The 27,997-nt window shown below is 58.0% G+C and overlaps 1 protein-coding gene across 1 annotated transcript; it reads right to left on the bottom strand.

Moving 5' to 3' along the window:
- Nucleotides 1–2,099: 2,099 nt before the first annotated feature.
- Nucleotides 2,100–27,576, bottom strand: PRRX2 (paired related homeobox 2). The gene is made up of 4 exons (XM_074891042.1): nucleotides 27,091–27,576; nucleotides 5,725–5,909; nucleotides 5,372–5,550; nucleotides 2,100–4,807 (listed from the first exon to the last, which is right to left on the bottom strand). The coding sequence occupies exons 1-4, from the start codon at nucleotides 27,332–27,334 to the stop codon at nucleotides 4,672–4,674; spliced, it is 744 nt and encodes a 247-aa protein (XP_074747143.1). The 5' UTR covers nucleotides 27,335–27,576; the 3' UTR covers nucleotides 2,100–4,671.
- Between the last annotated feature and the right edge of the window lie 421 nt (nucleotides 27,577–27,997).

The raw sequence follows: 27,997 nt of genomic DNA, 5'->3' as shown, positions 1-27,997 counted from the left end.
CCTGGCTGTGCCAGGGGGATTGGGCTGGTTTGAGGAGGAGGAGGTGACACAGGCAATACCATGGGAGCTGGTCTGAGAGGAGTCTGCTGCAATTCCACAGATTAAGGCAGATAAAAGAAACAAGGCAAATCCAGGGTGTCCCTTCTCCCCGCAACCCTCCCCACTCCTGGAAGTCAGCAGGGCAGCAGTTTTCTGCACAGGCAGTTGGGTCTCTGCCCTGCTGCACTGACACAGACCCACCATTAACTTTCTAACCCTCTCTGAATACACTTTATACTGTTGGTCTCCACAATATCTCAGGGCAGTGGATTTCGGGCTTTAGTTGTGCTGCAGGTTTCTACGACAGCAGAGGACACTTTCTGCCTTGTTTTCTAATCCTCTCCTAGCAATTCCTGCCACTTGACTTTCTGCTTTTCAGTCTGAGTGTGCACAGGGCCATTTCCCCATGGCACAACTTCACACCTCTTGGTATTGCGTTACCTCTGCTGCGTTATAGCTCAGCACCGTGAGCTCCTGGTTCTCTTTTTGCTTTGGCTGCCCCAGACTATTTAGTATTGCCTTTGCCCAACCACCACTTCCCCTGCTTTTGGGTGCTCAGTGCCTACTCAGCACCCAGGCCTTTGCTCCCCAGGAAACACTCTGCAATCTAAGAGCTGATGGTTTATTCTTTTTGTTTCCTATCTTTTAGCTAGTTGTCCGGACAGAATATGACCCTTCTCCTTGCTGCCTCTTAGCTCAATTTCTATAGATCTGGAGGAAAAACCCTCAGGGAGCCATGTGCTGCTCTGGTCCCTGTGTGCATGCTCCCCTGCAGCAGGCTGGTCAGGGGCTCTCCCCGGGAGCCATCCTGCTCACAGCATCCTGTACCAACCCCAGCTCCTTCCAAATCTGTTCTGCCAAGCTCCCAGTGACAATGGGATACACTTCAGGTCCCACATCTTCTCGCACCCCCAGCCTGGCTCTCTTCCACTGTGCCCCATCAGTGCCCAGCCTGCAGCTCACCAGGTTGACGCCCCCCTTGGTGCACAGGATGGAGCCTGGAAAAGCTGGATTTGCTGCTGATTTGGTCTCCCAGTGTTTGTGCTGCCCAGCCCCTACTGAGTCTGTGTGCTTGACAGGGCAGCATCTGTCTGAGTACTTGGATGTGCCTGCAGTGATGGTGTAGGAGACAATCTCCTTACTTCTCCATTGCCTCCAACTCTCCAAGCAGGTCCAGACCTCCACGTTGCGTGTTCCCAGCTCCCAGGGCTGTGTGATAACTTTCTGGTGGTCTCTGCTGGGACCACTGATGAGTGCTTGCCCCAGGAGGATGGGGTGTCTGTAACAGGTGCTCATCCCTGATGTCTGTGGAGCATCAGTGTTTACAGGTTTCCACCCCTATTTACAGCGCTGATTTGACCTGATAACCTGGCAGTGAGGGGCTCTGCGGACAGCTCCTGTCTGCGTCCCATCTCAGCCTGTTCCCTTGCTGCTGGGTGCTGCTCCCAGGGCTGTGGGTGTGAACTGGGGCCAGCATTAACATGAGCTGCTGCTTCATGGGGAATCTGTAAGCTGCCTGGGGCAGACACTACGGGCTCTGCCACACTCAGGGGGATTTTGAAGGGGAAAAACAAACCAAGCCCTCATCCCTGACACCCCTTCTTCAATAGCCCACATTCATTACCCTGGAATGAAATAAGATGGATCTAGCAAGGCCTCGCAATTAGCTGTTTGGCAGGGACCTTTGTTAGCCTGTTTTCTTGTGCCCCTTGAGTTTCTGCCATCTCCAGGCATCAGCTCAAGGGTCCCCAAGCCAGAGGGAAGCCCAGCAGCTCTGCTGTGGGATTGTGGTCCCTCTGCCCCATCCCAGCTCCATGTGGCCTCCACATGCTCCCCGTTTGCTGCTGCCCCTCTCCTGGTGCATGTGGACCACTTGCTGTTTGGGAGCCTGGGATGAAATCCAGGTCTTGGGGAGAAGCTGTGAGGCACAAGGTGAAGGTGGCTGAACCATGGCTCTCATGCCCTTGCCCAGGGCAGTCAGTTCCTGGCCTGTGCTGCTTGTCCAGGGCAGGTGGGGAAACCACAGAGCCACATCCCTGTCACGTGCATGGACACATCTCTACTCAGTAAAATATTTATTCCTCCATTATTTCACAAGAGTTGTTTTTACAAAAACCTTACAAAATTTCCAAAACAGACATGCAGAAGAAAAAAAAATCCACCATGGATCTTGTTACAAGTAATTGAAATGTACAAATAGAAAGGGCGAGAGGGAGATTAGATTACAACAATCCCTCTGTCCTGCTACCCCTCCGTGGGTGCAATTTGTATCTCATCTTGGTGAGTCTTCAGCGTTGACTGACAAGTTGCAATAAGCTGCCAAGAGCACGGTGAAGGAGGGGCCCTAAGATTAGGAGCGAATGTTTTCAAATATATATATACATATAGATATTTAGTGAAGAAATATTTATTCCCTGCTTTTTTTAGGTTTACAGAAACGGCATCTGCAAACTATTAAATGGGTTTATTTTCATTAATGCTCTCAAAGAGGCAACGACATTTATATCCCTGTGGTTTCATCTTGTATAACCGAAAAAAGAGCCCTGTGCTTTCCATGGGAATAGGACCCCCCCGGCCCCCTCCTCCTGCCGCAAGCGATGTTTCTCATGCTGGAGGATTTGATCCGCAGTGGATCCATCTTCCCCCCAGCCTGGCATGTCTCAGCTTTTGCTGGGTCTCTGTCTGGTGTGTCACTGCGGTCTGGGGAGCTGTGTGCTCCTGTTCTGGCATGGCAAACAGCAGGGATACGAGCCCTGGAAATAGGGGTGGAGGGCACAGGGTGGGTATTTAGGGTGACTTTGCTCCCTGGATGAGGTGGGCAGTGTTGGTCAGGCTGTGCCCCCTCCTTTCCCGCTGTGCTTGAGGAGGAGGCTGGGGAGTCCAACTGGGGACTGCATTGGGTGGAGCAGAGAAAGCTGAGGCCCGGGGCAGGATGGAGGGGCCAGTTCATCCCCAACCAGAGGAGATGTGATCCTCTTCTAGTTCTCCCATCGGGCCTCCAGCTCTGGGTGGTGGGTGAGTCCCCCCAGGCAGGCACTGCCTGGGGTGAAGCTGAGGGTCCTGGTGTCGCAGCCACTGCGTACCACGAGCAGCTGCAGTGAGAGCCCAGTGGGCAAGGGAGAGGATGCTCCTGGGAGTGGTGGGGACTCGGGTGGGCACATGTGTAGTTGGGACACTTTCACCCTTGGTGTTGCACACTAGAGGATGTTTATCTGGAGGAAATGCCTTAGCAGTTGCTGTATTTGTCCTCAGATCTACTGCTACAGTCCCCAGCAGGGCTAAGCCCTTCTAGGCAAGTAGGGCTAGTGCGTCTCCATCCAGGCCACCCATCTGAGCTGGTGGTGGTGTCCCCGCACTTGGCTGGTGGCTCTTTGAAATGGGTACAGAAAGGGCAGTCTGCTTTCCAGAGGGCTTTGTCCACAGGGTAAAATCTCCATCACTCCGGCTTGTCCCCCACTGCTGCAGTATTGGCATGGGAAGGTGAAGGGTGCGTCTCAGTCCTGTGGGTGAAGGGCTGGGGTGGTGTAAGCCTGGGGCAAGGTTGCCCCCCCGCCCCGTGTCCATCCTCCTGCACATCCCACCTTTCATTAGGCTGCACGGCAGGGTGGAATGAAGGAGAAACCATTTCCTTTCTGCAAAACCAAAAAAGCCCACCCCCATGGAGTCGCCAGCCCCAGACCCCCGCACACATCTGCGGAGCTGCCGACGGGGAGGCTGTGCCTCCGGAAGGCGAAGCCTGCTTTGCCGTTGGCACGAAGCGCTGGGAGCCGCCTACTCAGCTGAAACCCAACAGCTTTTTCCAATTTTCTCTTTCCCTGGGACGGTTCAATGACCTGGGGCTCTGCAGAATTGCTGGCTAACCCACTGAGGCAGGGCAGTGGTGCCTGCTTGGGGACTAGTGATGCTCCCCCAACTCACAGGAGAGCTCACAGGCTCTGAGTCTTTCGAGATGCTCCAGCCCTCCTCGCCCCTCTGGGAAGGGGCAAAGCCTGATGCCATCGACACAGGCAGCTCCTAAATGCTGGCAGTGCGGTACAGGGGGCTGGCTGGGACTGGCCATGGCAGGGGTGAGCTGCCAGCTTCCCAAAGTCTTTCCCAAGCACCGCAGCTGGGGATGCACAAAGAGGCGAACGCGCGGGTCAGCTTCGGCACACGCGGTTGAGCGCCGCGAGTTGCAGCCCAGCAGAAAGGGGGGCTCGTGATCCTCCCACCGCTGCATGCCGTCCCTGCGGGAGGAGAAGACCCAATAACTCTTTGGCTCTCTGGGTGAGATACCCAAATTGGTCAAATCCAATAGTCCAAGATCCTTCCATGTTTGGAAGCAAATTCTTGTTCCCTTGGCAAATCTGTTTGTCCTCGAAGAGCGCGTGGGGGGTATGTGTGTGTATATATAGCCTTTATTATAAGGGTGTGCGGAAAAGCAAGTTTCTAACCAAGTTTGCTCCATATGTGGCTATAATTATGTGCCACTTCGGCCTGGGACTGACTCTACCTTCAAAAGGGAAGAGAAGAGGAGAAGAGAGGTGCTGAGACGTTGGATGAGTGGCATGTGGTTTGGGCGGGCGGTCCTGGACCGGCACAGGAGCAACATGCTGTATCCTGGATGAGGCCACGGGGTGGGCTTTGCCCTGGTCAGTTCACGGTCGGCACCTGGTTCTGATGGAGGCTGAACTCTTTGGCTTTGAGGCGCAGGCTGGCGATGCTGTTGGCCATGTTCACCCCTTGGGTGGGCGTCGCGGTCCCACTGGAGCTGTAGGAGGGCACAGTGCTGCGGGAAGGGAGCAGGGGAGGAATGAGGCATGGCCCACGGAGGAGCCCCTGTGCCCCACGTGGTCCTGCTGGCTTCCCAGGCCAGACTGGCTGTTCCCTCTTAGACATCTCCCACAAGAGCAGTCAAGGCTTCAGCATTTTTATATGGCTGGATGCATGTGGGAACCCCTCAAACTATGCACCAGGAGGCCCTGCCTTGAGCTTTTGGACGAGATGGCTGGACACGGAGAGCTGGGAACTAGAAGAGATCCATGCCACCTCCCATGCCGAGATGTGGGAAGGGTCAGCATGAGGCCAAGTGAATCCCTTGCGAGGACAAGGGCCCCCGCTCTGGCCCCAAAATGCATGGAGGCAGGGAAGCCTGCTCAGTGGCGGGCAGGGGTGCTCAGACGGGGCTGAAACGGGTTCCCAAAGCAAAGCTGGATGAGCTCCTTTTGGCCTCATAAAACTCCCCATGTCCTCAGCGGTGGCACAGGGCTGCAATCCCACTACGGTGGGGCCATCCCTAGGCAGCCTGTCCCATGGCCACCCCCCTCCCAGCTCCTCCAGTGCCTGCACCTACCTGTATGGGGAGGTGCTGGTCCAGGAGAGATACTCTGGGGTCAGCGCAGTGGGCCGCGGCGCCATGGGCTGCTCGATGGCTGCTTCTTGGCTGTAGGATTTGAGGAGCGATGCCGATCTGTTGGCCAGCATCGCCCTCTCATTACGGCGAAACTTGGCCCTCCGGTTCTGAAACCAGACCTGCGTGGGGAGGGAAGGTGGTCAGCGGAGACCCAATGCGAGCAGGGATGTCCCAAGCATCCGTCCTACTGATCATGGTCATGTGCAGGATGAAACAGGAGAGGGGACAGTCCCTGCTCCCGCCTGTGGACAAGGCAGAGGGTGTTGTTTTCTCCCACACAAACCTTCTCTCACCTGGACTCTCGCCTCGCTGAGGTTGACCCTTCTTGCCAGCTCCTCCCGCACAAAGGCGTCGGGGTAGTGCGTCCTCTCAAAGACCCTCTCCAGGGCCTGCAGCTGGCTGCTGTTGAAAGTGGTGCGGTTCCTCCTCTGCTTCTTTTTCCTCTTGGCTGCCCCACGGCTCGGGCTCAGGCTCTCGCCTGTGGGGAGAGCACAGAAGAGGCCACATGAGAGCCAGACCTGTGTAAAACCCCACGGACCCCGCACAAGGACCCAGCTGGTCTTGAGCCCTCCTGGGGGTCTGCACTGATCTGCTTGGTACCAGTCTTGATCCCTGCGGGCACCTGGGACTCTGCGGGAGCAGCACAAGTGCAAGCCTGTGGTCTCCACAAGAATCAAAACCCACTTCAGGACCTGCCAGAGCTTAGGGTTAAACCCAACATTTGCAAAGACCTGTGGTGGTTTCACATCTGGCTAAAACCACCTGGACTTCAGTGGATTCCACGGCAGCACTTGACCTGAACTTCTGGGACTGTATCTCACAGTCCCCCCACAACAGGGACATGTTCACAGGGTATCTTGGGCTTGGCTCTCACTAAGGGTTTAGGTCAAGCTTTCATGGACAGCGATTGAAATTCAGCACCAAAAAATCCCTGAGATGTGGGTCTCGGCTCCAACCTCCAGCACCCCCTGAAGTCCCAGCTATGGCATGTCCCCAAGGTGACACAGGACTGCAGCCAAGCATCTGCTCATCAAACCCTGGTCTTCAGAGCTAGGAACGAACGCCACCGCGTCTCGCAGAGCTCAGCCTCCACAGTGTTTATTTCTGGCTTTGCTGGCTCATGGAAACATGAAGCTGAGGGTGTAGTTTGGTTTCTCAGTATTGATCTTGGGCTTTCAGCCAGGCTGCGATTAATCTCCTCTTTGTCACTAATATCATCAGGTTTAGGCAAGTTTATGAAGTCTTTTTCTGAGATACCCAGTCAGCTGCCTGCAAAGGCTTCATGGGGAACTCATCTCACTGTCATTCTTCCTTATGGAGGTACTGGTTAATTATTCTTTCTGTTAATAAAGCATCTGGATCCAATCTGTACCTACTGGTGGGAAAGTATTTTGAAATTATTTGAAATGTTAATAGGTTTATGACATTCTGATTCATAGCAGGGTTATATTGGGGTTTTCTGCTCTATATCATTGCAGAGGCCATGACGGCAGGAATTATCGCTCCCTAAATATGCTCAAGAAATAAATACTTGCTAATAAGCTATCTTGATACTTATTAAATAAATGTGCAGTGTTTTCAGATGATACATGAGCAAGTAACAAAATCTACTGGAAGGGATGTTAACCGTCCTGCTTCAAGACACCACCATGCTGTAGAGCAGGAAGAAACTATGGGTTCCAAGATCTTTAAGGCCAAAAAAACCTTCTTGGACTTTAATTCTGAAAAATTCAAGTCATGAAACCAACAACAAGTTCTCCATCAAGTCCCTAAGGTCCCTTTGTGCCTGAGTATACCATTCTCAAGGGCTGTCCCATCCTGAGGTGAGCCATGAGGACAGAAAAACCCCAACTTCCATTGCTGGCAGCAGCCTCCTGGAAAAAGCTTCTCTGGTGCTTTGCTATAGCGAGGCCCGGTGCCAGAGCCTGAGATCACTGGGTGCCTCCAACACGCTGACCTCTTAAGGGATGAAGCGTTGGGCTGGGAGGAGATGCAGGGATGCAGAGGTGGGACCTGAGCACCACCACCGGCCGCGTTCCCCATCTCATACAGGATTGCTGCATCATTTTGACCATGATGGGGCCAAACTGCTGGGACTGTGGGAAGAGGAGAGCATCCCTAGATGGGAAGGGGAGGAAAAGGAGCTCTGTCCACCTCCCAGGGTCTTGCTGCATCCACTGGCATTTCTCCGGGTCTTTTATTGTGTTCTAGGTGCATTTGGACCTTGATTGTCTATCCCTTGGGCTGGAAACAGCCCATACTCTTTATCTGGGACATGGCCTCTTGGTTGGGTACAGACATAATGGACGGCACCGTGCCTGAAATAAATGCGGGTTTCAGGTCCTTTCCCCAGCCAGGAAACTGCAGGCTGCCCTTTGCCACCATTCGTGTTTAAAGGCTCACAAATAAAATTCTCCAGATTCTCTCCAGCCCTTGTTCCTGCAGCTTCAAATGTTCTGCCAGTCTCTACTTTCCAGTTGCCCCTTTTAGTTAAACTCCTTTTTTGGTCCTGTTTTCCTTCAGCGAACTAATGAGCCGCTGGATTAAAATACATGAAGTCCAGCCATGGTTGTCCCTGAGTTTTCCGGGAGCCTGGGACCAAAACAAGAACCATCAGGCTGGGAAGGAGCTACAGGATGTAACAGCACGAGAGACGTTTCCTTGTGGGTTTATGGCCACCCCGCTGGGCTTCTGGGGAAATTATAGACGGGGGTTTGGTTCAAAAAGTGCCATCACCAAGGGCACCCACTGATCCCCACTGAACCAGCAATGATTTCAACAGAACCCCAGTAAATGTATAAATAAAATTTATAAACACCCTTTGGTTTCGTCCCCAATTTAAAATCTAGCTATAGGACTTTTCTATAAGTGATGGCTTCTCTTACCCACTCTAATTTGACTGAAAGTAAGGAGGAGGAGGAAAGGTTTCTTAAATTAACTTTCAGGCCAGCTCTGTAGAATCTGACCCCATTTCTGGCTGGTGTCTGTCTCCCCAGACCCATGGAGGCAAGAGCTAAACGGCCGCGGGATTTGGGTGGTGCTCAGTGATTCCCATACGAGGCTGGCAGTTGTGCTGGGATGGACATTTAAGACCGGTGTTGGGTCAGGATGCGTCCATGTGCCGGCAGTCGGAGGTGGTTGGAGAGCTGCGAGCCCTGGGCTGTGCCTGGGTTGGGGCATTTTGTTCACCCCCTATTGCTGTTTTTAATGGAGGGACCTTCTCCTGCACCACAAAACCCCATGGGATGCTCCAGGGAGCTTCTCAGCAGATGCTGGTGGCCAAACTCCCTTCCCCACCTACTCACATCTCCCCTAAAACACACTGCACCCCGGTGTAACTCAGAGCTCCCCAATCCCCCACAGAAACCTTTGCTTTCCAGCTCAATTCTCTGCTATATTCATTTCCGCCCCCATTTTCCACCCCATCTCTGTACTGCAGGGAGGCAGCTCCATGCCCAGGGCTCCTGCCTGGGTCCTCTGCTCTGCTCAAGGGTGAGCCTTGGTAACGGATCAACATCTTTTCCCCATTAGCTCAGGCATCACAGGCTTGTGGGACCAGATAAATGCCACCCTAATTGCTGGCGGCGTGTGTCTGACAGGTTTACAGCGTGCAAAGTCAGGCCGGATCGCTTCTATTAAAGATGCTTTAATAACCCCAAATCAGCTTTCCAAAAATGAGCATCACTAAGCGCTCTGCAGCATTAGAGAAGGAGCAGGGAAGGGGATGGGTTCAGTCCCCCAAAGACCCCCTGCCATCTCGCTGCCACCCATCCATGGGAATCAGATTTAACCAGATTCGCTGACACCTTGAGAGAGGAATCAGAAACCAGTTCCCCACCCTGATGGGCTTCCAGAAATAAGAGTTTGTAATTGCACAAAGTTAAAAACCAGCTCACTGCCATCTTTCTTTTGCCCCAAAGCAGTACTCAGGGAGGTTACGGAGAAAGCTGAACCCTTGCCTTTGTCAGTTATAATCTGGGGGTTCGTTTGGGGCATGGCTGGAGGCACCAGCGTGATTGTCCAATCCTGAAGTCAGAGGGGACTCCTGAGCCATCCCCCAGCCACCTTCACCTTTGATGTATTTATCTTCCACTGATTACAATTTCCGCTAACGGGAAAAAAAAATGCAGAGGAAGGGGGAAAACAGGGGGGATAACGTTACCAAATAACGAGAGATGACATGGGGGGAGGGTGGGGAGAGGAGGCACAGGGGCTTTGCACAGAGCCGGATGGGCCTGGTGTGCTTCACAAAAAAAGCCTTAAATTGCCCCAGCGTGTTAGAAGAGACACGAGCCTTTTTGCCCATGATTTGGATGAGTTTTAGGATGCTGGATGCAGCCGGGGTAACCTCCATCCCCCTCTCCATGATGCCCAACCTCAGCCAGTGCTGCCTGTCCCTGAGCTGGGCACAGCCCCGAGAGCAGCGCTCTGCCCTACGGTGCCATGGGGTGCTGGGAGTCACCCCAAAACCCTTCTCCATGCAGGAGCAGCGATGCTGGCAAGCCTGGACCATGCCATGCCGGCGAGCCGCCCTGCCACTGGGAACTGGGGAGTGACTGGTCCTGCCCCATTTGCAAAGGCAACGGCCCCAGCACCGCCGGGTCAGAGCTGTGCTGGTTCAGCTGAGCACCAACCAAGCCCACTTTCCCGGCTCTTGCCTTTTCCCTCTGTGCTTCCATTAGTTTTCCATAGGAAGGACTCGGTGGGTTTCAGCTGCCAAAACCTGGGTGCTGGACTTGCCAAGGGGGGGCCCCACGCTGGCAGGGCCCCCAGCCTCCCGCGCAGCAGCCGCCGAGTGCTGTAAAGAGGTAATTTTCACTAGGTTTCCACTGAGGCTTCAGCTTTGACTTACGATCTCCATTAGCGAGCGATAAACGACCTCCGTGCAGCTGTGATCCAGACCTAACCAGCGTTTAAAATCCCAGCCTCTCGCACGCCTGAGGCCCGGGGACTGCGACGTCCCCAGGCAGGGATGCTCCACGGGACAGCCCATCCCTCGGGATGGCTTTTGGTGGTGGGCTCCATCGCCAGCCATGCTCAGCCTTCTGCCAGGGGGGAGCTCCCCTCTGAACACCCAGTTTGGGGGATTTCTTTGCAAAATGCTCATCCCAGAGCGCGGTGTTCACCCAGCACCATCCCTGCAACCCGGGATGGTCACCTCGGCCAACTTCAAGCCTGTCTTTCCCCCGGCTGATGCTGCAAAACCCCCCGTGTGCACCACCATGTCCTGGGACAGGTTTTGCTGGCTCCAGCTCTGCCACTTGGCTTTGGGGTGCAAATACCCCCCTTTTTTGTGGGATGTGCCAGGAGGGAGCGAGTGCAAACCTCTCCTGCAAAAATCCCAGGCTACATCTCCTCCAACGTGTTTCATTTTCCATTGTGCCGCAGACCCCAGAGCCCCAAACAGTTTTCTGCCGTTAAATTATTTCACACGTTCCATTTATTTGCGAGCAGTTTGCCAAAGACCTTTTGAGCTTTAAATTTTTCACCCCCCCCAGCCAAATGATCAAGTATGCCGTAACATTTACTTCCCTTCTCTGCCTGGAATGGCATTTTTTTCCCCCTTTTTCTTCTTGGGTATAATTTAAGGGTTGAAATAGCCTGGAGGGAATTAGCTGTAAATTCTTCCTAAGACAAATAAATTCAGCCCTCTAAGTTTCTACGTTTTTCAAACTGTTGAGAGACGTTTTGCGTTTGTTTTACTTGAAATAATGATCATGGCATATCTGACCCTCAGGCTGCGGCCGGCTCTAACCAAATAAATAGCTTTTATTAATTAAGGTTTATCCTTAACAAATAAAACCCCAATTTGATCTCGGCCGTCTGAATTAGCAAAAATAAACAACGGGTTCTCCGGGCACTTGATGTGGATTTAACAAATTAACGCTGGGCCTTCATCAGGGAAGCCGCAGGGTGGTGGAGGCCTTTTACAGCCAAGAAATCCTTTGGAAAAACAATGTCTTTCGTTTCTCCCATGGTCTCTCTCGGTAAACATGTGGACTCCCTTCATCCCTTTATATACTCGGGGGAAGCGAGGAGAGCTCCGGCGATGACGTCCGCCAAAGTTTCATGTGCAATTGTTTAACTTGTTCCTCTAAATCATGCGATGGGGAGGAAACGTTTCCCTTCAGATCGTGGTGAGCAGTGCCGGAGCTAAGCTCCCGGGTTTGGGAATTGCCCCTCCACAGTGTCTGCCTGCTCCAGCTCCTTTCTATCCCGTAACCTTCAGCTGAGACACCCAAAGTCCAGGGGTAATTTGGGGGTGAGTGGGCAGCCGAGTGTGGCTGAACCCCCTTTCCAGAGGCACTGCCCTGTCTTGGGACATGGCTGGGGACAGCCTGGGAGCCCCCGGGGGGGTTTGACCTGCCCACACTAGGGTTTTGCAGCGAAGAGAGGTTGCTGGAGGGATGCTCTATGGGTCAAAGGGGAGCTGGGGACTTGTCCCAGCTCGTGGGTGCAGGCAGCACAGGGTTTGTCACAGAAGTGATGGTGGGAGCTGCCTATACTGCTACAGGTCTTTAATCTCCCCAGATCATCTTGGGAAGCCCGTGGGGCTGAGAAGCAGCCAGGAAGCTGCCCCTCCATGTGTCCTGGGGAACCCAAATGCAGGGCTTTTCGTGCACCCACCGGTGAGCCCAGCCTGGGTGCACGGGACCAACATGGCATCACAGCTCGGGGGCAAAACCATATCTGTGTAACTCCATGTTCTGGGTGGTTTCACCCCGCTACCTGGGGGAGAAGTCCCTTGGCCACCAACCCCTGTCCACAGGGTCCCAGCTTTGCCTGGCATGATGCTGCGAGGTGCAAACCCATCCCGGGAACAACCCACAGATACAAGGGACAGGGTATCCCTGGGGAACAGGAGCTGCCAGCCCCTTCCCCGGCTCCCCCACTGCTGGGAGCGAGCTCTGACCTCCTTGTCCTGACCTGCTGCCGCTCCCTGGTCCCCCTCCAGCTCAGCCCCAGCCTCAAGAAGACCCTGGGAATGCCGGAGGCTCTGGGGGGTGCGAATTGAAGTCGAGGGGATTGAAGCCGGGGGGGTCCAAATGTGCTGAGTCCGAAGGAAACTTTCTCGGCTCAAGTGGCGTACATGAAAAATTTAAGAGAGGGGCAAGTCTCAGCTACTGGAGAAACATTACAGCAAAATGTTTCCGAGGATGTTTCACCTCATTAATTGTGAAAAAACTGAAACGCTGACACGTTTTTACAGGCTGCCAGTTTTGCTGGGGGAAAAGTGTCTCTGTTAAAAAGGAGCAGCAAAAGCCTGGACCAAGAAAGAGGCCAAGGCTGTCCCGGGAGGGCCTTAGCCTGCACTCACTGACAGGCAGCAGCAGACTGTTTTATGGTTATAGAGCTGCCGCTGCACCAGCCAGAAACCACCCAGTGCCGCGGTTCGCTGCCCCTGGCCGCGTGGATGCCCGGTTTTGGGGAGGATCCTGCCTGGTGGCACTGCGACCCTTGGGATTGCTCCATGCATGGCCTGCACCCCTGGAGCCCAGGAGGCTTTTCTCCTTGCACCCCCAGAAACCAAACCTGGTGCTCAGCAGTGATGCTGGGCACGGTGTGCCGTGTCTGAGCACCCATTGAAAGCCCGAGCAAGCCGGGAAGGTCGTGGAGAGCCGGCTGAGCCGGCAGCATCCCTGCATCCCAGCGGGGATGTGTCCAACCTGTGCTTGCAACCCAATGGCAGCACTTTAGTGCAGCAAACACGGTGGGAATGTGATGTTTAGCTGGGTTTCAGGACCAGAAGGAACCTGTAATGGAGGAGCCCCATGTCGCGGGGTGCTGCCTCTCTTAGGGATGGTCCCAGCCCAGCAGCAGCCACCAAATTCACTGGCAAAAGCCATGATCAGATTCAAAGCTGTCTCTGCAGCAAGGGCGGCGGTGATTTATCTGCTGCAAAACCCAAGCGCACAAGAGACAAGATCAGGAGGTCACAGTGAGGAGGGGAGGAAGAGAGGGGGTGAAGGGGATGAAGGAAAAAGGTGATGAAGAGAGGGGAACCAGATGCTGGACAAGCCAGGCAAGGACCCGGCCAGCTGAGTTGCATGCTGTGATTTAGAGAGGATGCCCCGAAAATTGAAAGCTGGTGAAATCCACGGGACTGCAGTTGTCTGCTGCGTGTAAAGCCCCGAGGCTTTGACGTGCCCAGCACTCCCCAAACACTTCACAGCCCTTCTCACCACACCAGAGGCTCCTGCCCCGGCCAGAGGCTCGTGCGCAGCCCAGCCCAGTGCTCGCCCAGCTGAGGCCAGGCCCTGGGAACGGTGTTTTGGCACGACCAGCTCCTGCGTCAGCGGAAGCGTTTAATTAATTAATTGCAGCCGCGTTGCCTGACGGAGGAGGCAGGGTTGGTGGGATGCTGTCAAGCCTTAGGAAGGAGCTGGGGAACATCTTTGGCCACAAAGCTCTGGTGGCAGAGGGCTGAGCAGCACAAGAAATTCCTCGCTGCTCTCCCAGGTGGCTGGGGGAAAATGGTGCCGTCACTCACTTTTTACCTGGGGTGGGAACTGCCTGCGCAGGGACAGGCCTTTGGAGAGGGGGACATGGACAGACCCCGCTTCTGGGCTCACCGGCTCTGGGATGCACCCCAGCATCCTGGCCCCGGCCCCGACCCTGAGGTGGGATCCAGTCCGCAGAGCCTGGCACCATCAGCATCCCCTGAAACAACTGCTCCAGAAACAGCCTTTAAAGCTGTGCAATGGTGTTGGTGCCCAGCACAGGGCTCGGCGAAGCCTCTTGCTGCGCTTTCCCAGCTGCCTGGCTCCCGTGCACCCCAGGAGCCAGGGCCGGGGCCATTGTGCAGGGCCGCAGGGCTCAGACTGCCTGGCTGCACCCGCCGACTGGTGGCACTGGCCCAGGGCACCCAGCCCAGGACCCGGGGCGCCGAGCACATCCCCTGGGCTCAGTGAACTGCAAGTGAAAAATTCCCTCCCAGGGCCGTGCCCGTGCAGTGGGTGACCCCAGTCTGGCAAAGGGCTTTCAGGAGCTGCCAAGAGCATCCCGTGTGCTCGGAGGAGGCTGCAACCGCAGCCTGACACAATGGGCTGTCCCAGCTCCAGCGCCGCCATCGCCTCCATTGTGTCAGGTCTCTGCGGGGATGGAGCTGCAGAGGAGCCGCGTGGGGGATGAGCCAGGGTGATGGTCCCCGACGGGTATCCTGATTTTCCCCGCAAGGCATGGCAGGGCGAGGAGAAAAGCCTCCCGGGAAAGGTCTGTCATCTGCATGAATTTGCCGGGGACGGTGGCACTGCGGCAGTCACTGCGGTGCCCCAATTGGCTTCGTGCTGTCAGGGTCTGGCCAGGGTCCGGCATCTTCCCTGCTTGTAGCAGAACATACAGCTCAAGGGGGTTCAATCCTTTCTGGGGTTCCCCTTTGCCCAGATGAGCCTGGGATCACACAGAGCCTCAGAAAACTCATCGGCAACGGTGCCGCTCTGGGATGTCGCCTGCAAATGCCAAAGAGGGAGGAGAGGGGGAGACAGGACAGATACAGGGACGTGGGGTGTGTTGTGCCGCAGCTCCTGGCTTTGCCTGGGGACACTGAGAGAGGCCGTGTCAGACCAAAGGGCTCCTCGGGCGGATGCTCATGGCCACGGGGCCGGGGGTGGTCGGAGCCGCTTGGCCGGGTGAGCCGAAGCCCTCACGGCACAGCCAAGCGCCTTGGGAACAGACACTGTGGTGGGTTTGAGGTGCCGAGCCGGGCCAAGTACAGAGCAGCACCAACCGACGGGGGAGCAGGAATTTTAATTTTGTTCTCCCGCGAATCTGCCAGCCCCCACGGTGGAGGCCTGGGGACCAACAAAAGGCGCTGGCTCTCCCCCAGCCGCCGGCGGCCGGGAGCCTCCCTGGCGAGGAGGCATTCACCGGGGGGGTTTGCTTTCATCTCCCAGCCAGGAGACCTTCTTGGGGTGGGGTGAGGCCAGCACACGGGTGTCCTGCACCTCGCACCACTGTAGCACCCTGGGATGCCCCCTGGGCACGAAGCCCCTGGGTAGGCACCCGGGACGCAGCCTCCCCGCTCTGCCAGCACCGGTTATGCTGTCCATTAAAATAGCTGAGCGCAGAGAGTGGCAGCGCCGGTGATGGTTAACAGATGTGTGAACGGGCTTCTGCGGTGCGGGGAAACGGCCGGCCCGGGCCCCGCTGCCAAAGGGCTGGGGCTTGTGTCAGCCCCAGGCACCGCAGCGAGGGGGTCCGGGCAGAGGGGACGGCCACGGCGGCTCCCCAAAGCCATTGGCGAGTGGGATGCTGGGATGGATGATACCAGGATGGACGATGCCAGGACAGACAGACCCCACTGTCCGGCGTCGGGGCTGAGCATGGCAGATGCTGCTTCTCTCCCCACCCTACAAACCTTGTAGGCACCTTTTGGTGCATCCACGATGCAGCCGCAGAGGTGCCAACATCGCTCACACGTGGCCGCCTGACAGAACAGGTTACATAGTTTCCCAGCAGGGCACGGGGCATGTGTAATTAATTAACGCTAATGAGACTTGTGCAAACGCCAGCCTGGAGAGCAGCACCCGCCTGCGTTTGCAAAGCTCCGCCGAAAACTCAGCTTTAGCTGCAAAGTGGGTTTCCCTGGGGGGCTGGGAAGGGGATGGGATGGTGGGTGCCTTGGACCATCACGGTGTTGAGAGCTTGCTGGGACTTTTGCATAGTGTTTAAAGAATAAAACTAATCAGCCAGGGCTGCATAGCAGGAACGCTGCGTAGAGGGCTGGCTCCCAGCCAGGGACCCCTGGCATGGCGATCCCAGCTTTCCTCTCCCCCACCCTGCCCCCAAAAAAAGGTGGTTTCTTGAAATTTAATAAGCAAAAGCCCATAGCAAGCCAGTCTCAATGGCATCTGGCCCTGAAACCCAACACCAGCCCACCAGGTTAAAGCACAGACCCCACTGCATCAGGGTCATTGCCAAGGGGGAGGGAAGAAGACAGGCAGGGACCGGGGGGAACAGTGGGAACCCCCACGGTGTCTCCGCCTGCCACCTCCTGCCACCAACCCGACTCCCCTCTCTTTTTTGAGGCCAATTGGGTGTTTTTCACAGCCAGGCCAAGATGCCACCGAGCACCCATTTTATCAGCAAGCGCCGGCACCTGCTGAGACCCCGTCCCATGGCAACTGGCCAGTGTCCGTGGACCAGGGACACCGGCACATTTGGCCAGGGCAGAGAACGGGTGCGAGCCCCTGGCTGGGACCCCATCCCACCACTGCTCCGAGGAGGACCCTCGTGGGCGCCTGCATGCACAGACATCCCGGAAACCCTCGCCAGCAAGCAGCATCGCTGTCCTCCGGTCTGGTTTTCATTTGAGGTCGGTGGCCTCTCGCCAAATTTATTGTAAAACATTCATTTTAATAAGTGGCTCGTATCTTTTCTTTTTTTTTTTTTTTTTTTTTTTAAACCCAGCTCAGTTAACTGTTTCCAGGTTAAAGCAGAGCCGTGCGTGGCCGGGACAGTGGGGATGGTGGGGATAGGACAGCAGGCAGGTTGCTGGGGGTAGGTGCCAGCCACGGAGGGGACACCAGGGTACACCTCGGAGATGCCAGGGTGGGAGCAGCTGCATCGGAGTCTCCCTTCTGCAAAGTTCAGCAGAGCTGAGACCCTCACCCTCATCACCCCAAGCCTTTGCCCCCTCCAGGTCCCCAGGGAGCCCAAGCAACATCTTGCCACACTGGGGACCCTGACTCCAGCACCCAGCTGGCCAAGGCCCCAAAACCCAGCCAGGAGCAAAGTGGGGCACACGCTGGCACCAGTGGTTGGGGTCCCAGGGTGTGCGTCAGGGACCTCTGGGAACTCTCATACAAATCTCATTAATATTTAACCTCCAGTGCGATAACTTGGTCGTCTTGAACATGCAAAGGGCTTTGCGAAGTGGACAGTGCCTGGTAGTTTAGTTTTGACATTTGTTTTAAGTTTTATAAACCTCTAATACTAATAGAAATGCTTCAGTGTCTTTTAATTTAAATGAAAACAGTTATTTTTTTAATTTAAAAATTCCCCTGAGGTATTTACAACCCCCAAATTACAGCCATGTGGCCGGCCCAGCCGAGAAAGTGAAACCGGTGAGGAAGGAGCGTGGCGGTTGCCCCGGCCTGAGCTGAGCCCAGCACGGCCCCAAGCAGCACCGTGCTGGTGGCTGTCCCCATGTCACCCATGTCCCCTCCACAGCACCCCACGGACAGACTCTCATTCACACCTTTGCTGGGGACACGGGATCCCAGTTCATGGGGCAACCAACCTCCTGAGCTGCCAGCCACGGCTGTCCCCGCCGGCTTGGCATCCTTCTGTCCTTCCTGCCTTCCTTCTGTCCTTCCTTTTTTGTCCTTCCCTCTCCCCCCTCTCCCTTCCTTCTCTCTCTCCCTCTCTTGGACCCACACCAGGGTGCTGCGGGCAGAGCACCGGTGGGTTTGGAGATAGGAGCTGCCCCCACTCGTGACCCCGTCCTGCGCCCTCCTCGGCCGTGCTGCTGCCAGACCAGGCTCTTTGCTCCCCACCACCCGCCATGTGGGGGTCCCCGTGTGCTCCCCTGCAGCATCACTGCTACTCCCACCCCCAGCACACCCCTGCAGCAGTGCAACCCCCCCCCAGCCCCTGCAATGCAGTGCAATGTGACCCCCCCAACACGCTGCAGTGCACTGTGCAGCTTGGGGTGAAATGCCATCCCCCCCACACCCAAGCAATGCCCTGTATGACCTGGGGTGCAACTCAATTCCCCTGCATCACTCAGGGTACAATGCAACACTCCCTCCCCCTGCAAGAGCTAGGGGTGCAATGCAGCCCCCCACACACACACGCACTGCAATGCCCTGTACAGTTTGGGGTGCAATGCAACCCCCACACACACATGTTGCGTTGCCCTGCACAACTTGGGGTGCAATGCAATCCCCACCCAACCCAAGCAATGTGCTGCATGAGTTGTGGTACAACACAGCCTCCTCACATGACTCGGGGTGCAGTGCAGGCCCCCCACACACACACTGCAATGCCCTGTACACCTTGGGGTGCAATGCAACACCCCCCCAACCACACACACGCTGCAATGCCCTGTACAGCTCGTGGTGCCACACACCCCCGCCTCAATACCCTGCGCGACTTGGGGTGCAGCCCACAGCCCGGGGCGGCACGACCCGCTGCACCGACCCCTCTGCTCCACCTCTGCACCCATCCTGCTCCCCGCAGCCCCAGGCTCAGCTCCGGTGCCTGCGAGGAGCACCGGGGCCGTGCCCCCTCCCCAGCGCCCCGCGCTGCCATGTGCTCCCCGGCGCTCCCCCGGCTCCCCTGCCATGTGCACTCCAGTTTCCTTGCGTGTGAAGCCTGCAGCCTCTCAGATTCAGTGGCTGGAAAGGATGGCGCCTCTCCACATCTGGTTCAGTGCGCGAGCCTGGCGCCTGGCTTAGCCACAGTCTCCATTCAGAGACACACAGACTTTAATAGACTCATACAATTCTTCCTGATCTATCACTGCAGCCGCAGCTGAAAAGCTGCTTTATTATATGCACTCCAAAGGGGGATGAGGAGGGAAGGGGAGGGGGCCGGCGGCTGGCGCGGCCGCTCTCTGAAGGCTCTCAGCCCACCCGGCGTCCCCCCGGGACCTGAGTTGCACCCCCCTTCCCCGGTCCTGCCCTGGCTCCCGGGGGCTGTTCGCCCCCCCAGCCCCCGGGGTGAAGGAGCAATGCCGTGGCTTCGTTACACCTCCCGCTCAATTAACGCCTGCAGCCCCCCCGAGCTGCCATTTGCACCCTGGCAGCGTGCACGGCCGGGGCAGTCCCCAGCAGAGCTGCAGTGGCAAAGGGGACTCCGTCTGTCCCCCTAATGTCCCCAGAAGGGTGTCACCCCCCCCGCCCAAACTGGGACAATTTTCCCCAACATCAGTGTCCCATTTACCCCTCAACTCCCTTCCAGGGGATCCGCAGCCGGAGCTGCCAGTACAGGCCGCCCGTGGGCAAGGGGCTGCCCCATGGGCAAGCACCAGACCCCCCCACCCCACACCCCCAGCAATGCCCCCACAGGTCCCAGTGCTGGGGCTGGTTTTCCTGGGGGAAGCGCAGGGCAGGGATGCTGAGCACAGACAGGGCGTTCCGTTACGCTGTGGGAAGGCTGGAAAACGTCGCCCATAGCCACGTGTCCCTCAGGCGAGCGCGAACGTTGGGAATGCCTCAAGGGTGAGGGTGGGATTTTTTCTTTTAATTCTCAGAAATTTGAGGGTGTCCAGTGAAAAACAACCCGATTCTGGAGCGTGGGGCAGTACTGGCCAACAAGCATTGGAAAACCACCTTGAAACCCCAAATCAGACCTTCTTCCCCAAGAGGGTTTGCTTTCCCCATCCTCCCTGACCTGGCTGGGCATCCCTGGCCCCGCGCAGGCACTGGGACCAGGCAGGGGATGGCTGCCTCTGCCCACCGCGTTTTCACCCTCTTCCCAGTCGCTTTTTCCAGCCAGGAAAAAAAACTGATCTGCATTAACCCTGGTCTAAATCCTTGCCCAGTCCCAGCTCAGCCCAGCCACAATCCACTGCCCTGGCATTTTAAAGGATGCTCTGAGCCTGCTCCGTGGCTCAGGGATCCCATCCTGGGAGGATAACTCCTTCCAGCTGCTGCTTGCACCACATGGAGGGGATGAGGTGCCAGCCTGGGGACACCCAGCCTCTGTCAGCCCCAAAGCATCCAGGTCCCAGCCTGCTTCAAACCTCATCCCTTCAGCTCAGTGATTTTACAGCCTTGGGGGGCGGGGGGTGGGGGGGGAGGATAATTCCCCGTGGCTGGAGGAAATCAGCCCCGGGAGAAAGGGTGATCGGCTCCGCTCCCTGGGAGAGAGGAGGGTTTCTAACGAGGCAGCCTCAAAGCCCCAAATCATTTCATCAGCCTCCCAGCTACAGACACACGCCCAGGCTCTCTTAAAATGCTGATTCGTTGAAATTCACCCATCTTGGCTGCGCAGAGTCGAAATTTCATATTTTTCCTGTGAATCAGCCCCGTTCCCTGAAATAACAGCCCAAAAGGAGAGGGGAAATAGTCTTGCACTGAGCTGTTCCTGGTCGAGCTAGACATAACAGCCCGGGGGGGGGACGGGCAAGGTGTCCCCATGCCCCAGCACCCTCCTGGGCTAGGCATGGCTGTGCCACGGGACATCTGAGCTGCTGCTGGGGCTTAAAACGCATCAGTGGGTGCTGCTGGGGCTCCCAAGGGAGTGGGGCAAAGCCCCCTGTGCCCCCCGTGTCCCCCGTGCCCCCCCCACATGGGACTTCCCCCCCCACTGTCCCCTTTGGACCTGTGTTTTTTGCAGCTCTGCCCCATGTTCCTGAACTCTTTCCCTGCTGGAAAAGGGGGGGGAATGAGCATCCCCCATGGCAATGCCTGCCAAAGTCCCAGCTCACTGGGGGTGCTGAGGGGAGAAAAATCCCAGCAATGAGAAGTGGGGGGAAAAGGGATTTTCCTGCCCTCCTGCACCAGCCAAGGTTCTTCCAGCTCTCGGGCTCCCCCAGCAAGCGGGGACTCATCTCCACAGGCCCTGGTTTGGGTTTTTTTTCTCTTTACCCTCTGACAGCAGTTCCCCCAGCACAGATGCAAATGTGTGTGGGGACCCCACAGAGCCCTGCAAATGCTGCAGAAAACGTGCTGGTATGTATTTTCCTGCGCCCCTGGGCTCTGAGCAATCAGGGCTGCTTCCCAGGGCTGCAAAAGCCCCCTCTCCAACCCAGAACCCCTGAAGCTGGGGTGGGAGGAGCCTGGAGCCCAGGTGGGGGTGTTCAGCACATATAGGGTCAAATTTTCCCCAAATTGGAGTCCAGGTGCCACTGGTGCACAGGGAGGAGTGGGATGGTGAGTGGGTGTCACCCTTCAGGGCTGGAGGGGACAGGGAAGCACAGAGCAGTGGCACCAGGGTGGGCCCTATGCCAGAAACCCCACGAGATCTGGGGTGTCCCAGCTGTGACCCCCACCCCAGGATCTCTCCCTGCCTGCGCCTGGCAGGGGTTTGTGCTGCTCAGGCTGGTTTTGGCAGGGCTGTGACCTAACTCAGCCTCTCGTCCTGCCTGCGCCATAGGAAAAGCATCGCTCCCACCCACCTTGTGGTTTTTGGATGGGCAAGACCTGGGGACCAGTTTCCCCCCCTGGGGACCCCAGGCAGCACATACACAGGACAGCGGGTCCCATGGCCATGAAACAAGGTGAGAGCTACGATGGGTGGGGTCCTCGATTAGGGAGAGGGAAGCCTGGCTGTAGGGTTCATGCTGCAGGTTGGGGCTGTCCCCTGTCGCAGCCTGGGGGGGGTGCAGGGTGGGTCCCTCCCCATAGCCCCTTGTTGTTTCTGACTGGGATATGCTGGGCTCCCTGCGAGCGGCTGGAAACCGTCTGGGCGAGCCGGGACACGTCAGGCTTCCCATCCATCCCTCGCCTGTCGCCAGCCTCGCGCTAAGCGCAAACAAATGTGGAGGGCCGGGAGGCGGACCGGGGCGGGGAGCTCCCGCCCGGATTAATTGGCACTTACTCAATACACGCTGATGGATGCTGCACTGGGCAAGTGCTGGTCTTGGGCACAAGGCCCGATTGTGCTGTACCCTCCCCTGGGGACTGTCCCACTCCAGCAGCTCCGTGGGCACGGTCCCTGCGTGGAGGAAAACATCTTGTCTTGGGGTCTGCAGCCCTCAACGCCCTCCAGGCAGGGAGATGTCCCCAAGTGGGGACTGGGGACAATGAAGGTGACGTCTGGTCACTGAGAGTCATGGCTGTGCAAGGATGGCTCCTGTCCCGGTGCCACCCATCCCGGCTGTGCTGGCCTTACAAGGACCGAGAGGCCTCGCCTCCCCCCCCTGCTTCGGATGCCACCGTTCCCGGCTCTGCCACGCAGGGACCGTCCCCATCAAGGGGGAGTTCTGCCAGCCTGGGAGGATGCCACAGACAGGGGCTCCTGTGCCCAGGGACCCTCAGCTGATGCTGTTTTGGGGAGCAGTGAGGGACCACGGGTGCTATAAATCCTGCCCCCCAGTTTTGCTGCCCACCGGTGGGTCGTGTCCCACCCCAGTGCATCCCAACGTCATCCCCCAGGCCAGGGCAAGCAGGTCATGGTGTCATCCCAAGCAGCAGGGAGCTCTGCTGTCCCCTCCTTTGGGGGACAAAAGCACGAGAGCCTCTCCTTAGAGAGCTGTGGCCATGTCTATCAGACACTTCTCAATGCCTCTCCTCCTCCATGGGGGCTGAGTTGGGGTCCTGACACCCCCATCCCTCCCCAAGCAGTCATCCAGAAACCACAGAAAGCCTCCCAGCAAAGGGGTTTGGGGGATTTCCAGCAATTTTGGGGCCATGAAAAGCAGATGGGTGCTGGAAAGAGGGGTCTGATGGGTCTGGGGTTATAGGGCAGGGGGACCTCAGCTGGCTCCCCGTGCCCCTGCCCCAATCTTGCTGGCCCCAGGGGTCTGTATTGCCCTGAGCCAGGCACAGGGGGTCGGCCACAAGTTAATGATGCTGGTTTTAATTGCAGTGGAGCCATGTACGTGCATGGATGTCCTAGGGAAGGCAGATCCCCACGGGTACATCCCGTCCCTTCTCCAGCAGTTGTTGTGTTACAGGGCTACCTCCTGCCTGTGCAGCCAGAGGGGCCAAGGTGTCCCCAGGATGTGACCCCCATCCGGCAGGGACAAACGGCATTTGAGAAGGCAGAGAAGCACAGCCAGATTGTGTCCTGTGAGCCAGGACATGGGCTGGGGTTGCTGTGCCTCAGGGAATGTGCCCAAGCCCTGGGAGCAGCTTGGGGCTACTTGGGGCAATCAGCCACCGCTTGACCCCAAAAGCAAGTCCCTTTCCCTTTTCCACTGTTACCAGATCCCTGCCCCTCCCTGCCTCACTTCTCCCTTTTCAACTGTCCTCGTTTACATAATTAAAACCAATTTGCTGTAACATCATCTTAGTCCCCTCTGCCCCCTCGAGTGCAGCCTCTCCTCTCACTTCATCACTGCTCTGCTCAGCCTCCGCAGAGCCCCACCGCGGGTCGGGGGGTCCTGGCTGCCCCGGGGGTGAGGAAGGGGCCCCAGAAGCCATCCTGGGGCCACCACATCTCACTATCCCATCACCCAATCCCACTGGCTACAGTTGAAGGGGCAACGTATGCCTGCCCCATGCCGGAGGATCCCCTCGGAGGGGCTGCAGTCCTTCCTCTGAGCCCGGCCGTGACAAAAGTGGCTCTTTCTGAGTTTTCAGCCCCGAAGCGGCTGCCGGAGCCAGCACCCGACTCCCTCTCCCATCCCCAGGCGGCACCAAAAGTAAGTTCATTGTTTGAAAAGCCATCAGTCAAGGCCTGCTGGCTAAAATTACCCTCCTGCTTTATCATCTTGAGAACATTAAGGGCTGTTGTTAACAGATGTTTCACGTTACACATTATTTGTTAGTCTAATGAAAGGAGGTGAACAAGCTTTCAAGACCTCAGAAGTTGTGCGGAAGGTTTTCGATGGGAGGCTGCTGCATCGCTCCAGGGGAGGATGAAGATGAGGATGGGGACAAGCCCTCGCCACCGTTGGCATTTCTTCACTCTTGCCTGGCTTGTGGGATTTCTGCCTCTTAATTTTTGGGTGCCATGAAAGCAACGTGTTGCACAGATGATATTTGTGCTCGTCCTCCCATGAGGATGCGCCGGGTACCCTCAGGGCCAGTTTGGGGCTGGGGCCAAGGGGCTGAGCAGCTGCCTTGGCTGGAGAGGGAGGTGGGGACAGCTCTGGTCCTTGGTGGCAGTGGGAAGGAATGTGCCAGCCCTGCAAGGGACTAACGGAGGGGCTGCTCCTGCGGGAAAGATGTGCCCAGGGACCCAGACATGGGGCTGCCTCCAGCCACCCTCCCCAGCTGGCAGGGCTGTGGGACCAGGGGTGGTAGGTGAGGGCAGGGAGGAGTTGAATCCCTCTCTGCAAAGAATAAAACCCTGCCCCGAGCTTCTCCGGCTCTGCCAGCCTGGGGAAGAGAAGCTTCCTCCTGCTGCAGCCGCCTGGGGAAGGGGAGAGGGTTTTGTCGAGGTCGCAGTTTGCTGAGCGCAGCTGGGGGCTGCCTAAAGCATCTCTGCAGCAGCTCTGCCAGCGCGGCCCCCCCGCACCACGGCGAGCCCTGCTCGGTGGAGGGGGTGTCAGCAGCTTCGCAGCAGGCTCGGGGCCGCTCTTCCTCCAACCCGCGGGTACGATGACCCTGATAACGGCTCCCAGCCGGAGCGCAGAGCCGCATCCTGCAGAGAGACACTCGGGTACCGGGCTCCGTTTGCATTGATAATAAACCCGCTGCCACTGACCTGCGGGGCTCCAAAATTGCATCTGGCAGAAAAAACCCGCAGTGGTGAAGAAGAAGATGAGAGAAAATGCTGAGAGGCTGTTTTACTTCAGGATGCCAATAAAAGAGAACGTTACCAGTAAAAGTTCGTCTGCTGTCATCACGCTGATGCCGAAAGCATCGCAGATGTGTAACAAAAGGCTGATGCTCGCAAAAGGAGGGTATTTGCCTGGTATTTAGAGTCGCCCCGTCCCAATTTAGGAAATCGCATCCCAGTTTAGGCAATGGCAGTGGGTAACGGCTCTCACAAGTCAGTGTTTACATGCACACAGGTTTTCTTCTCTGTTTCCTTGTTCTCTTCTTGCTCACTGCTCTCAGCTCCCATCACTCAGGTGTTTCTCTCTCCAGGTGTGATCAGGGGAAGAAATGCTTCCACTCCCGGACAGGTTGTCAGAACATCCCAGATGCTGATGGTGTCTTCATCCCTACACCTCAGCGAAACAGGTGCTAATGAGAAACATTCCCCATGGTCCAGAGGTGCTGGGATCAGCAGGCCAAACCCCACAGGGCCTCTGCCCCAGGAGGAATGGGCTTTTAGGGTGAAAAATGGGCTTATGGGGATCAACCGGCCCCCTTGCCTCTCTCTCTCTGGTATTTGCATCAGCCCTGGTCCCCACTGAGCCTCTTTGGGGTGCGTTAGGAGCAAAGCAGGGTGATAGTTTCTCAGCTGTTTTGCAAAGAGCCCTGTGAGACGAGCTGGCTGCTGTGGGCTGGGCTGGATTTCCAAAAGCTGTGCTGATCCCACATGGCACTGTCCCCCCGTATGGTCCCATCAGCGGGCAAAAATCTCCCCACAGTCCCAAAGGCAATGCAAGAAGTACAAACAAAACCCAAGGGAAGGGGAGGGAGGATGGAAAATAACGCCAAAAATACCAGATACCATTCCAGAAAGCAGCGCCCAGCCTCACCCAGCCCTCAGCATCCCAAGCAGAGGCAGGCTGGGGGCTCAGGGGGGCTTCTCGTGGAGGAAGGAGGTTGCGGAGGGAGTGAGATGTGGGTGGGAGAAAGATGCTCCAGACCTGCATGCAATGTGGGACCGCGGGAGGGGACTGAGGGATGTCCCTGCACGGGAGGAGGGTTTCCCACTGGGAGCCCCTCACTGCAGGTCTGGGCAGCCTCCAGGGTGGGCTGAGCCCCTGTCACGGGCACAGTTCCCGGGTGGGCTGTGCACCCCCGTCCAGGCGTGGGTCAGGCTCTCGGCAGGGCCGTCAGCACTGCCGGGCTGCGCCCTGGAGGCCGCAGAAAACAAGTCTGGGATACCAAAACCCAGCCGGGGGGCAGGTTTGGGGGATGCCCTCGGGGGTGGGCACCGCGGCCCGGGCATGGGGAGGTGGCGGGGCTGCACCTCTGCCCCACACTCTGCCCCCCCTTCTCCACCCCTGTTTCCCCTTCGCCGCCTCTGTGCCCCGAGGGGACACCCGGCCCCGGGAGTGGGGGGCTCTGGGGGCTCTCGGGTGCCGCCTGGACCGGGGCTTTGCCGCAGGGACGGGGCGAATCCTCCTCGCCCCCGTCCCGGGCACCGGAGCCGGGATGCGCTGGGGCCGGCGGGGAGGGATGCGCGCAGACCCCGCGGGCGGCAGCCGCCGAGCCCCCGGCCAGGCGGGGTTTTCCCGTTAAAAACGCGTCTCTTGCCAGGACCGAGCGCCACGAAGCCGGGTCCCGGGTCGGTCTCCGTCCCCTCTCCCAGCCCCGGCTCTGTCCCCGCCGGCCCGTTGCTACCGGTGCTACCGGCCCGGAGACGCGCTTGCGGCGGGCACCGGGAGAGGACCCGCTGCGTCTCGGCCCCCGCCGCCCCGCCGGGCCCCCTCCGCTCCCCGGGCCCGGAAACCGAGGAGGGGATCCCCGGGGGAAGGGGGGACCCCGCAGGCCGCGCAGCCCCGGGACGCACCGGCTGCCCGGGGACCGTCCTGTACCCGGCACCTCCGGTGGCGGCGGGGAGGCAGCCGGTGCGGGGTCCCTCCTCTCGGTGCGGGGTCCCTGTGCCCCCTGTCCCCGGTGCGGAGTCCCCCCCCTCGGTGCGGGGTCCCCCTCCGCCGGTGCCGTGTCCCTGACCCCCCTATTCCCGGTGCCGTGTCCCTGTCCCCCGGTGCCATGTCCTTGTCCCCCGGTGCGGGCTCCCTCTGCCCCAGCCGTCGGGGTGTCGGCACCCCCGAAGCTCGCTCCGACGGGGGGTCACCCCTCTCCTCCACCCGTCCCTCCGGTCCCCCCTAACCCCGTCGCGGGGGGACACCGACACCCTTTGTCCGCGGGACCCGGCTCTGCAGTCCAGCCCGGGGCAGGGGGGGACGACGGGGACCCCCCATCCCCAAAGCTGCCCCAAAGCGGGGAGGGGGCCCATCCCGGGGCGGCGGGACTCACCGTCCTGGGGTGCTGCCTCGCTGCCGCTGCTGCCTCCCGACGGCTCCGGCATGGCCTTGCCGCCACCGGCGGGCGGGGGACCGGCCGGGGGGGTCCCGTTCATACCGGCCGCCACCTCCTCCAGGTCGAGGAGGTGGCTCACGCTGAAGTTTTTCCGGCTTTGAGGATTTTCGGGCGGCTCCGGGCCGCGCACGGCGCTGGGGGCGAACGGCTTGTCCATGGCGAAGGCTGGCGCCGAGTCCATGGCTCCCACCCCCAGCCCGCAGCTCACCCCGAGGTGCCGGGCCGCTCCCCGGCCCCCTTCCCCTTCCCCACACCCCCCCCCCCAAAAAAAAAAAAAAAAAAAGAGAAAAAAATTATATATTTTTTTTTTTAAATGGGGAAAAAAATCACGACTGCCCTGTGAGTCCGGCTCCCTCCCCAGCCCCTGTTCCGCCTTGTGCTGACGTCTGGGGAAAAAACCACGCTCCCAGCCCAAACTTTCTTCCCCTGCTCTTTGCTCTGGAGCTGTTCAAACAAACGCCCCTGCTCCGAGCTGAGCGGGGCGGCCCCTCGCCCCCCCCCGGCACGGCGACCTGCCCCCCTGCCAGGGGCCGAGCACCGCCGGCAGCCAAGCCGCAGCAAATTGGGGGGGGGGGGGGGGTGGGGGGCAGAGAGGGAGGGAGACCCGCTTTTCCCCCCCTTTTACCCCATCCACATCATCCCCCCCCTGCCCCAACCCCTGCTTTAAGTGCTTCTATCAACAAGTGTAAGTGGCTGCGCTCAGTGGGGAGGGATGTGGGGGGGAGAGGGGCCGGGTTTCCCCAGCCCCAAATGGGGCTGGAAGGAGAGGTGACCCGCAGGTTAGTGGGGGACACGGCCCCCCTCCACCTCCAGCCCCCCCACCCCCCCGGTCCCCATCAACCCC

This window comes from Strix uralensis, chromosome 21 (assembly GCF_047716275.1).
Source record: "Strix uralensis isolate ZFMK-TIS-50842 chromosome 21, bStrUra1, whole genome shotgun sequence".
Taxonomy (NCBI): domain Eukaryota; kingdom Metazoa; phylum Chordata; class Aves; order Strigiformes; family Strigidae; genus Strix; species Strix uralensis.
This window is presented reverse-complemented; position numbering and strand designations above follow the sequence as displayed.